Below are 12946 nucleotides of genomic sequence, written 5' to 3' on the forward strand. Positions count from 1 at the left end.
GCCAATGTTTACAACCGACCTAGTTAATCTATATAATAGGAAAATCTTTAAAACATCTCTGTACATTTATATCTTTCAAGATGAAAAATGTCGTCTTATGCGCAATCTATCTTTATCTATGGATTTGTTGTTTTGAATCTAGAAATTTAAAATTTATTTGTGTTTTGCATTTCATCCATTTCAGTTTATGAACAAGCTTATGATTTTCTTATTTTTTTCCCTTACTCCTAATCTTAAATGCTCAAGGATATTCATGGTGGGTTCTTTTAAATTTGAGAAACAACGCTTAATTCCTGAATTAAAGTTATAGCTGAGTATCGAAGTGGAATTAAATAAATCCGCAAGTCTGCAAAAGACGGTGATAAATTCCCAAAATTCCCAACATAAAAGTTTAAACCTCTTTAAAGCAAAACGACGAATCTTTTTAGTCGGAAAAATAAAAAGGAAACAGAATATTTCCTGTTCAATGAATAAATGTAGATTTCACAGAATAGAATTCCTAGGCTGATATAAATTTATAAAAGTCAGGCAAACTCTTAATCTTGGATCGACATCTTACTCTTTTATTCTATTCTTCGGCAAACTATTTCTTTCAGATTTAGACATTTTTCATTTCATTCAATCAGCACCGGTATATTAAATTGCATTGTACAGTGGTCTCCACAAATCTATGGAATAGGGAGACGACAGTTAGACAATCTTATGTGTATTTGATGTTGTTAAAAAGAAAATGATTTTACCAGTAGTATAAAACATCAACTTGTTAAGTGAAATGGGGTTTGCACAAATGGTGTGTTTCATGATCTTTGAACTATTAAAAATCAACATTCGTCTTCCTATTCCACAGCTTTATAGGTACACCCAAATAGGATCCGTGCAGTATTAAGCTCTGGTATTCCATTTTTATTATTCTGGTTCCGGACTCCAATCAAGGTCTGGTATCTAATTGTATATTTTGTCTGGTTCTAGGTTCCGAGCTCTGGTATCTGATTGTATATATTTCTCGGTTCTAGGTTCCAAGCATGGTATCAGATTGTATATTTTGTCTGGTTCTAGGTTCCGAGCTCTGGTATCAGATTGTATAAATTTCTGGTTCTAGGTTCCGAGCTCTGGTATCAGATTGTATATATTTCTGGTTCTAGGTTCCGAGCTCTGGTATCAGATTGTATATATTTCTGGTTCTAGGTTTCGAGCTCTGGTATCCGACTGGAAAGAGTTTGTTCTTCTGGTAAAGAATGTGAAGGAAGAAGATGCTGGGCTTTATCAATGCCAGGAACAAATCAATTAATCAAACAGTCAATCAATCAATCATCCAAGGAATCAATCAACCAATCAATCAATTAATTAGTCAATTAGCCAGTCAATCAGTTATTATATTGATCAATTAATCAGTCAATGGATCAATTAGATATTTTACAAATAAAATTTTCTCATCTTCATGATTGATTGATTTTGTTTCTTTTGGGGTTCACTTAGGCTACTTTTGGGGTTAAATTAGGAAAATTGAAATCTTCTCCTTGAAATCAAAATTCTCATATTTGGGATATTATGTGCGACTTATAAAAACTAACTCTTTTTTAAAGTTTATTCGTTGGAAATAATGCTAATTTGTTATTATTATGTACCCATCATATAGTTTTAATCATAATTATAGATTGAATTTCAAATTTGAAAGACCTGTTTAAATTTTTTTGTGAACCAAACATTTTATGCAAAGTTTTCATCTTCAAAAATCATAAATAATCTCTTTCAAAAGTTATTTTAAATGATTTGTTAGGTTTCTGGACCCAAGCATACATCGATAACAAGGACTGTTTCTCTCACTGTTATAGGTTTGTTCACAAAGATCCAGACTGCTATATGCCGCAATGTCTGGGCCTTTGAGTTGACATTATTTATTCAACCATACTTTTTAAACTTCTACATTTTATAACCTTAAAGTATATGTTTTTAGTATTTAAGAGGTAATTACCAGAGCTTGTAGATTATGGATCAATGTGGGTTATTCATTTATTGGTTAGTTGGATATTTTTATTATCGGTTTTTTGGCGAATTGAGATTTAAAATCCAGGATTCTAAATTGTGGTCAATATTTAAATTTTAATTATAGTAAGGTATTGCGGATTACAGATTCAAAATTTTGCATTATTGATTGTGGAATACAGATGGATTGTGGAATACAGATGGATAATTGTGTATTATAGATTGTGGAATACAGATGGATAATTGTGAATTATTGATTGTGGAATACAGATTCAATATTGTGCATTATTGATTGTGGAATACGGATGGATAATTGTGCATTATTGATTGTGGAATACGGATGGATAATTGTGCATTATTGATTGAGGAATACGGATGGATAATTGTGCATTATTGATTGTGGAATTCGGATGGATAATTGTGCATTATTGATTGTGGAATACTGATGTATAATTGTGCATTATTGATTGTGGAATACGGATGGATAATTGAGCATTATTGATTGTGGAATACTGATGTATAATTGTGCATTATTGATTGTGGAATACAGATGGATAATTGTGGATTATGATTGTGGAATACAGATGGATAATTGTGGATTATGATTGTGGAATCCAGATGGATAATTGTGTATTATGGTTTGTAGAACACAGATGGATTATTGTGGATTATGGATTGTGGAATACAGATAGATAATTTTTTTGCCACAAACTCTGATGTTCTAATCCTAATATGTCTGCCATCCAATGCCGTAGACTTTATATATTTTAAAGTATAAATTCTGTTAGATCAGATAAGATAAGTTTGAAATGTCTAAAGTTTTCGTCTAGAGATTGAACAGATATAGGGATTAGAAAATTCGAGTTTGTTGCAAAGACTCAACTCCTTTACTGTGTAGTTTAAAAAAAACAAGTTGAGGGCTTAAAATCAGAGTACTTTATTGTGTTCTTTGTAAATTCTCATAAAATAGGACTAATTATGAAATTATCATTAGAAATAATTAATTGAAACCTTTAGTATCCCTCCCTATCCGTTGTTTTGATTATTGGAAACCGGTTTCACAATAATATTACAATTATCGAGAAAACAAAACCAGGAAAAGAAAAATTTGGGCCAAATTTTAAACTCTGATTTGGACTTTGTTCTTTGAGGAAAAGAAGGAGATATATTTTGTTATGCTATCACTGATATAAAGATCTCAAAAAATCTACTCCCCCCCATCCCCAGCCCCCATTCAATAAGTCACAGCACAGGTCAAATTAATTTTCAAAATTTAATGTTTATATGCAACCCCTGACATCTTCTTAAATGTATAAAGTTGAGTTCTCAGAATTCAACTTTTGTATAGTTGTAGATTCTTTTCAATTTTTTAAAGTTTCAACAGTTGACAACACGAACATGCATTTAGTGCATTTTTAAAAGCAAAATTGACAGGTCTTATTTACGTTTCTTTAATAATTCATGACATTAAAATTTTTTCCTGATTCAAGCAAAGCTAGTAAGGTCATTAATCAAGGGGTTTTTGTTGAGAAAAAATATACCATGTTTTAAAAAAAATATAAACAGTAAAATTTTGTTTTTTGTCAAATATTGGACGAATTTTAAAATATAAATTTTAAAAGGAGTTCAGTTTTAGATCTGTAGCTTAAACAATTACAACTTAGGGGCGATTGAAACACCGATCTTCTTTTCGGCTGTCCTGTACCCTTTTTATGAAAATGATTAAAAACTCCCCCCCCCTCCCCCCGCCTGTTTAGGGTTATTAAGTTATTATAAACTATGAAGTGCCTACTACACATTGGATATCTGAGAAAAACTTTTAATTACATTCTTTATAACTTATTTTTATATTTCTTATTTAATGTTTAATGCTTAAAGGGAGTGACCGGCAATGTATGGTAGTTGAACAGAGAATGTAGTATTGTGGAGAAATTTTTTAGGATACATTTGAGACATATAAAACGCTTTAATGAAGTAAAATTACCGAGTTTGAGCGCAAAATCGACCTTTAAAATCATCCATTTGGGTGGGTACGTTTTGAAAATCGATTTTTTTTTTAAATTATTGAACAACCAACACCAAAATGTAAAAAAATATTCTACAGCTAAACTAATTATATGTTTAAGAACGAATTACTCAATTGAAATTTTCTTAATAAATCAATGTTAGAATTAATTATTTCTTTTTCATCATTATATTGAATTTTTTATTCTTATGAATTTCCAGATTTCTTCAAATTCTTCAAATGTCGTCTTTTCAATAAAAATTCCAGGAAATCTACAGAAACCAAGAAATTACAGAAACCAATAACTGAATAAAATTACTTATTTTCAATGATAATATTTTATTTATATTTTCTCAACAACATATAAGTTTACTGCAGAATATATATTTTTCGTCGTCGTTATTGAATAATTTTTTAAAAAATCTATGAGGATTTTAAAGATAAAAGTTTTGCTCTTGCTGAACAAATATGCACCGTAAAAACGTCTCATAGGTCTCAAATGATTTCAAAAAAATATCTCCACAATACTACATTCTTAGTCCAACTACCATACATATTTGACATATAGCCGGTCACTCCTATTGAGCTGGAAAAATATTTATGTTAGATTTAACAAGTTCTAAGCAAACTATTTGAAGAGTATTGTTGAAAATAATAAAAAAGCATTCACCTAACATTAATGTTAATATTACAAGTAAAAGTTTGCAAGTTTAGATAGGCGTCTTTTTTCAGAATAGGAATAACTCAAATTCAACTTATTCAGAATAAAAAAATTTTCTCTTAAATATGTATTTTTTGTTGCTAAAAACGAGANAATTTAGTCTACACGGTTCAGCTACTTCATTCATTAAATCTTGTCCTTAACAGAGTTTTTACTGAAATAGTTTTTCAACACTTAAACGTTATTCTAATCAAACATTTTTTATTGAAATTACGCTTACAGTTCCTTTCAACCATGATTTAATGATACTAAGAAACATAGTAAACATATTTAATTTTCATCGAACTAAAAAAATTGTACGGACTCTCTGTTTTTAAAGACTCGGGTTCTTTAAACAATAAAACCTTTATTTTAGAAAAAAATGAGATTGAGATATTTATTCAGAAGTTGTTGTTCTGAGTAAATTTAAATTATTGATCTTTAAATTTATTAAGAATCAAATTGAAAGACGAAAATAATTTACGAAAAACATTCCTTTAAAAAATTTAAATCCAAATGGTCAGAAATAAAAAAAAAAATTTAATATCACAAATTTTTTTGAGATTTTTCCCGAAAACCCCTTTTAAATTTATGCTTGCTTGTAAAATATATTATTATTATATAATGTCATGATGGTCATGTGTCAATCAATCTTTCTGACAATTTATAGCTTTTGATTGAGGATACTTTTTAAATCATTGTCAAGTTTTTTTCTTTTTCTAAACGAACAAGAATTACTCCTGACTCCTGAGGCATATATATCATGAGGTTCAAGATTAAATTACATTTCTAGAATCAGCTTTATAAAGGTTTTAAGTTGATATACAGACAGGGAGTTTCGCGCCCTCTTTCTTTTTATACTGTCACCTATTTCTATTACTTTTATCTTCGTAAATTATATTCCATCGACATTTTCAACTAGAAGATAAACTTAATTAGAAGACATTTTTTATCCACCGGGCCATGTCAAGTCACACACAAAAGAATACTTTGATATATTTATTGTAGAGGGAAATACTGAAATCCTTGATGGACCAGTGATCTATGTTGATCCTCTCTCCACCCTGACGCTAACCTGCCGGGTAGATTTCGGACACAAAACTCCAGAATTTCTCATCTGGAGGAAAGAAGACAAGGTAGGTTTTCTTTTAAATTGTCTTTAACAAATAATAAATACTCTAAAATAAATATAAAATAAATCATAAAAAATAGCTTTAAATAGAACTTTTTTCATTGAAAATATTAATGAACATCTTTATGAAAATTTGTTTGATACCGAGACGCTGAACAAAACGTCTCAAACGAAACCAAAAACTGGTTAAAAAAAAATTACAACTTTAAAGCGAAAAATTACCGGACAGGAAAGGACTGAACTTAACAGTAGGATCAAATTTAAGGTGAAGCTAATGCCTTTTTACAAAGCAAAAGTAAAATTATAAAGTTGATTTCAATTTGATTTTCATTTCAATTGAAAAAAAATATATTTTGGAAATATCCTAAATTTTTTAGAGAAAATCCGGAAACCAATCAAAACTTTATAGCAAACGAGCTATAATGTACAGCTAATTTAACGTTATAGCACGATGATTATGAAATTTACGATGAAGTGAGTAATAATATATGTTTCATAAATATTTATTAATTAACCCTGTGGGAGGGGAAGGGGTTTAAAGGATAGAAAAATAGGAGTGTTAAACAAGATTAAAAGGTACATAAAGCAGGCAGTGATGTAAAAACTGGAAGTTCTGTTGAAAAATGGAAAATAGGAGTGTTATACAAGATTAAATGGTACATAAAGCAGGCAGTGATGTAAAAACTGGAAGTTCTGTTGAAAAATGGAAAAAGTTTGACATAAAAATAGAAAAGAAAAGAATATTACAATGTAAATGTATAGAACGCAGGATCAGGGAACTAAAATGGAGCAGAGTAAAGGGACTTATTATGAATCTTAAATGGAGTTAGCTAAAGCGAAGTTAATATATGAAATTAGTTTATGAGTTGAAACGTCGGAACCCAATACGAATAATGCCAGTTAATTCCATTCCCATTATATGAACATTTCACTTAAGCTCTTTGAATACAAAATCCTTCAGTGAGAACAAAAAACTCTGAAATAGTAAGACGACTTTTAGAATCAATCTATAACTTTAGAAAGTCCAATTAGCATATGAGAATGAGACACAGCAGTTGTGCAGTGTAAACAGACCTACATCACACAAATAGTGATTTAATTAGTGTCTAGTAAAAATATTTACTCTGTAACCACATCAATGACACTTAAGTACTGCTTCAATGTCGTCTTACTTTTTCATTAGTTTCTGGTTTTAACTGTGTATAAAATCTTTACGATTTCTCTTATGTTTTGTGAAAATTCCCTTTAAAGCTACAATATGGCTGTAGAAATTATTATTATTATTAATTGGAGAGTAAGGAGAAGTGCTGGAATAGAGTGGGGAAATAACATATTATGTTGAAAGCAACGGATTAGGGAGAAAACAAGGATCGAAAAGGAAATTGTGGAAAAGATAGAGAGGGGGGGAAAGGATACAGGACAGATTAAGCAGGAGGAAAGGAAACAGGAAAATATGAGCAGGAGGGAAGTTAACAGGAAAATATGAACAGAAGGGAAGGAAACAGGAAAATTTGAGCTGGAGGGAATGAAACAGGAAAATATGAGCGAGAGGGAAGGACACAGGAAAATATTAGCAGGAGGGAAGGAAACAGGCAAATATAAGCAGGAGGAAAGTAAACACAGGAAAATATGAACAGAAGGGAAGGAAACAGGAAAATATGAGCAGGAGGGAAGGAAACAGGAAAATATGAGCAGGAGGGAATGAAACACAGGAAAATATGAACAGAAGGAAAGGAAACAGGAAAATATGAGCAGGAGGGAAAGAAACAGGAAAATTTACACTGGAGGGAATGAAACAGGAAAATATGAGAGGGAGGGTAAGAAACAGGAAAATATGAGGGGGAGGGAAAGAATCAGGAAAATATGAGCAGGAGGAAAAAAGCAGGAAAATATGAGCAGGAGGGAAGGAAACAGGAAAATATGAGCAGGAGGGAAAAAACAGGAAAATATGAGCAGGAGGAAAGGAAACAGGAACCTTTGAACTGGAGGGAAGGAAACAGGAAAATATGAGCGAGAGGGAAGGAAACAGGAACCTTTGAACTGGAGGGAAGGAAACAGGAAAATATGAGCAGGAGGAAAAGAAACAGCAAAATATGAGCAGGAGGGAAGGAAAAAGGAAACTGTGAGGAAGAGGTAAAAAACAGGAAAATCTGAGCAAGAGGGAAGGAAACAGGAAAATTTATACTGGAGGGAAGGAAACTGGAAAATATGAGCAGGAGTGAAAAAAATAAAAATTATGAGGAGGAGGGAAGGAAACAGGAAAATATGAGCAGGAGGAAAAAAAACAGGAAAGGAGAGATATTAAGTTATGAAGGAAGATTCAGAAAAGTAGTAAACAGGGGTGAAAGTTAAAAGTAGGATAATGAAGATTAGATAAAGCAGGAAAGAAGCGAACATGAATGAGCTTAATTTAATTGAAATTCTGGACAGTAGCTCAGTTTATTTGGAACATCTATCAAAATATTTGCAGCAAACAAAAACAAAATCTATTCAGATGAAGATTTTTTCTCAACCTAATTATTCGTACACATGGTAATGGTATAGAATAAAAGCAACAAACAAACAAACAAAAAAAATTAGATATATTTACAATTAAAAGGACTGTAAACCTGATTCCAAATGACCGTCCCCGCAAAAATTGTAATGTCCGATTCACAACAGTACTATTGAAACCTGTATCCGATCAATAATGTGGAAGATATTGAGGTTTTTCTAGGTTTAATAGTGTTTTTCTGCAATAAAAAGTCTCTTTTTAGAGAAACCACAATTGAAAATAATCAGTTTTCACTATTATAAACATCGATATCTATTTCATTCTTGCCTAGACAAAGCTTTAAAGGGTATCGTTTTCAATCCAAATGTGGTAAACTTGAACTTATGTTAAGAATAGTCAAAAAAAATATCATCCACAATTCCAATTATTTAATTAGTTTGTACTAAAGTTCTGTCTGTGATTTTGTGCAAAATTCTAACACATTGTTTTCCTTTTTCTGTAAACAATTCCTTCTTTAGGACCAGCTTCCCACTGATATTTGGCTTTAAACTGACCTTTGGTTTACAACTAAACTTAAACTTAAAACTCAACTTTAGTTCTCAACTGATATTAAGTTTAAAACTGACCAAAAGCTTGAAACTGATCTTAAGCTTGAAACTGAACTTAAGCTTAAAACTGCCTTAAGCTTAAAACTGACATTGAGCTTGAAATTGAACTGAACCTCATTAAAACTAACCGTAAGCTTGAAACTGATCTTAAGCTTAAAACTGAACTTGAGCTTAAAAGTTACATTATGCTGCTTATAACTGACCTTAAGCTCAAAATTGAGCTTAAGCTTAAAACTGGCCTTGAAATGATCATAACCTTGAAACTGAACTTAAGCTAAAACTGACATTAAGCTTGAAACTTTCCTTAATCTTCCAAAAGACATATAGCTTTCAACTGAACTTACGCTTAAAGATGACATAAAGCTTGAAATTGATCTTAAGTTTGAAACTGACCTTAAGTTTTAAAATTGACATTAAGCATGAAACTGGTCCCAAGCTTGAAAATGTTCTTTAGTTTAAAAACTGGCATTAACCTTGAAACTGACATTAAGCATGAAACTGCAGACCCAAGCTTGAAACTGATCTATTAGTTTAAAAACTGACTCAGAGCATGAAACTGTCCTAAAGATTGAAACTTACTTTTTTTGAAATTGACATCGCGATGGAAAATCACTGTTAATTGAAACCTTTACATCAATTGATTGAAACTGACCTTAAGCTTGAAATTAATCATATATATTTTCTAGATACTGAAGTTTGAGGGAGGAGAGGGAATGGTTGAACCCTATCTAGAGCAAGATCAACAGGGACGTCATCTCTCACATCTTCACGTCAAGGAATAATATTCTCTCAATTATTTTTTACTTAAAATAAGAAGCCGGGTTAAAAAGGGGCTTAGAAATAAAAAAATATGAATTTTTCAAGGTAAAGAAAAAAATCTTATTCAAAATTGGTTTCCTCTGGACCAAATGTTTTTATAAAGATACCCCAGAAGCAAACAATATTTAAGTCTAACTATTTGAGACCTTAAAAAAGTTTCAAGTTTAAAAAGTGCTAAATTAGCGTATGCTGGTGTCGTAGCGTAGCACTTAAAATGGTTTACGGGCTCAAACAAAATAGCAGTAACATTCCCCTTGATAAAAGATTGTTAACACGAAGTCTAGAGGTTAATGCTAGTATTTAAATACTAATAGCTCCATCTTGTGTATAAAAGCGTAGAAGGGGAAACTATTCTATATTTACTTGTTTAGTTAATTGACAGGAAATACAGGAAATACATGAAATACAGGGTACATTAGATAGATTATAGCTGAGGTAAAATAGATTCAAGTTTATATTTCTTTATGTTCTCTACAAAATATCTAATATTTTGTTTTATTATAACATAAATATTGATATATCTTCAATGTAAACTTGAACATATTGAGTACATGATAAATACAGAGAAGATAATGTTCACTGTAAGTAATAAACGAAGAGAAGAATATGTACACTATAAATGATGATTATAGAGAAGAATATGTACACTGTACATAATAAATATAGAGAAGAATATGTTCACTGTACATGATAGTTATAGAGAAAAATATTTAAACTGTACATTTTGAATATAGAGAAGGATATGTAAACTGTACATGTTGAATATAGAGAAGGATATGTAAACTGTACATGTTGAATATAGAGAAGGATATGTAAACTGTATATAATAAATATAGAGAAGGANTACTCCCTGTACTCGGAGAAGGTATAGTACATGTACTGGACAGATATACAGATGTACTCCCTGTACTCGGAGAAGGTAAAGTACATGATCTGGATATACAAATGTACTCGCTGTATTTGGAGAAGGTATAGTACATGTACTGGACATATCCACAAATGTACTCCCTGTACTGGGAGAAGGTAAAATACATGATCTGGATATACATATGTCCTCCCTGTACCTGAAGAAGGTAAAGTACATGATCTTGATAAACAGATGTACTCCCTGTACTTGGAGAAGGTATAGTACATGATCTGGATATACAGATGTACTCCCTGTACTTGGAGAAGGTATAGTACATGTACTGGACATATATACAAATGTACTCCCTGTTCTTGGAGAAGGTAAAGTACATGATCTGGATATACAGATGTACTCCCTGTACTTGAAGAAGGTAAAGTACATGATCTGGATATACAAATCGTACTCCCTGTACTTGAAGAAGGTAAAGTAAATGATCTGGATATACAGATGTACTCCCTGTACTTGGAGAAGGTATAGTACATATACTGGATTTACATATGTACTCCCTGTACTTGAAGAAGGTGAAGTACACTATGGTGATTACATTTGTATGTCCAGAACATTTATTTTCTGTTCATTAATTTGTATTGTTTTGTTTCATCTCATCTAATCTAAGATGAACTAAGAATAAGAATCTAAGATGAACTAAAAATAAGAATCTAAGATAAACTAAGAATATGAATCTAAGATGAACTAAGAATATGAATCTAAGATGAACTAAGAATAAGAATCTAAGATGAAGGGACGAGAATAAAATGGTGCCTCTGTTGTATTTAAGCCCTGACTGCCATTAAACCAAACAACAATGAAAGCTTGGTTTTTCTTGAAAATGTATTCAAGTTTATGAACCATTTAAACCATTTAGAGTCTACCACAATTCATAAGAAACATTCCAGCTCCTTTGATTATTAACTTTAACAGTTTAAAATTATGAAACCTATTATTTTTTTGATTTGCACAATATCCTTTATACTATTTTTTCGCAGAATTCCTATATTGTCTGAAAAGAATAACCGTTTAATCAAAATTAATTATTTTTAGCCAGGTTTTTTAATCAAAATTTACAGTGAAAAACAATGGCGAAGTATAAAACACAAGATCTTACTCTAAAAATATTTTTAATTTTACACCAACAAAAACATAGAGTCTGAAATTCTCAAAAAGTCTGAAATGTTTTACTAACATAATTGTTGATGTTATAAACATGCAAAGATAGCAATGTCCGATTTACAAATGGTATTTTTTTATGAAGTACATATCCATGTGTTTGTTTCTTTACACTATTTATTTTTTTATTTGCGGTTTCTCTGTAAAACAGACGTGAGCATTTCTTGCTTATAAGAAGCAATTTAAAGAAATGATCATAGTTAAACACGACATGAGTCTGAAAAAAACGACGGTATCTTCCACATTTTTGACGAAATCAAGGTTTCAAGGTTTTAAGGTTTCAAGGTGTCAGGGTTTCAAGGTTTCAAGGTTTCAAGGTTTCAAGGTTTCAAGGTTTCAAGGTTTCAAGGTTTCAAGGTTTCAAGGTTTCAAGGTTTCAAGGTTTCAAGGTTTCAAGGTTTCAAGGTTTCAAGGTTTCAAGGTTTCAAGGTTTCAAGGTTTCAAGGTTTCAAGGTTTCAAGGTTTCAAGGTTTCAAGGTTTCAAGGTTTCAAGGTTTCAAGGTTTCAAGGTTTCAAGGTTTCAAGGTTTCAAGGTTTCAAGGTTTCAAGGTTTCAAGGTTTCAAGGTTTCAAGGTTTCAAAGTTTCAAGGTTTCAAGGTTCCAAAGGTTCAAGATTTCAAGGTTCCAAGGTTCCAAGGTTCCAAGGTTTCAAGGTTTCAAGGTTCCAAGGTTCCAAGGTTTCAAGGTTTTAGGGTTTCAAGGTTCCAAGGGTTCAAGGTTTCAATGTTACCGAATTGTAAATCTGTTATTGCCATCTTTGCATGTAGGACTTGAAATTACACTTACAGTTACTATGCCATTAAAAGACAAAAAACAGTTTACGGAGGGTTAAAAGGTACCGTTGTGAATTGAACATGTAACTCTAAACGGATGGTCACTCTAAATTTATCTTCTTTCCCTTTAAATGTCAAGTACAGTGCTTAAGTATTCTTAACTTAAACCTTTCTGTTCTAAAGATTTAAGTTTGCATTGAAAGTTTAAACTGCAGAGAGAGAGAGAGATAACTGATGAAATACATGTTTCAATTTACGAACCGAAGGAATATTTAATTTTATAAAGAATTGATAAACGTAGAATTGGTTCAGTTCCTGTTCAACTCCCCCCCCCCCTTCATGGTAGTATGTCTTTAAC

General features: G+C 31.3%; 1 protein-coding gene across 1 annotated transcript in view; it reads left to right on the forward strand.

Annotated features, from left to right (window-relative positions):
* The window catches only part of LOC111714472 (uncharacterized), a 29436-nt gene extending 18883 nt beyond the window's left edge, over positions 1–10553 (forward strand). The window contains exons 5-8 of the mRNA XM_023489582.1: positions 1186–1273; positions 1778–1832; positions 5697–5824; positions 9609–10553. Of these exons, the coding sequence (XP_023345350.1) occupies positions 1186–1273; positions 1778–1832; positions 5697–5824; positions 9609–9704 (367 nt within the window). The 3' untranslated portion in view covers positions 9705–10553. The remainder of the gene's footprint in view (positions 1–1185; positions 1274–1777; positions 1833–5696; positions 5825–9608) is intronic.
* Positions 10554–12946: the final 2393 nt, after the last annotated feature.

Source organism: Eurytemora carolleeae, unplaced genomic scaffold (genome assembly GCF_000591075.1).
Source record: "Eurytemora carolleeae unplaced genomic scaffold, Eaff_2.0 scaffold1584, whole genome shotgun sequence".
Taxonomy (NCBI): Eukaryota; Metazoa; Arthropoda; class Copepoda; order Calanoida; family Temoridae; genus Eurytemora; species Eurytemora carolleeae.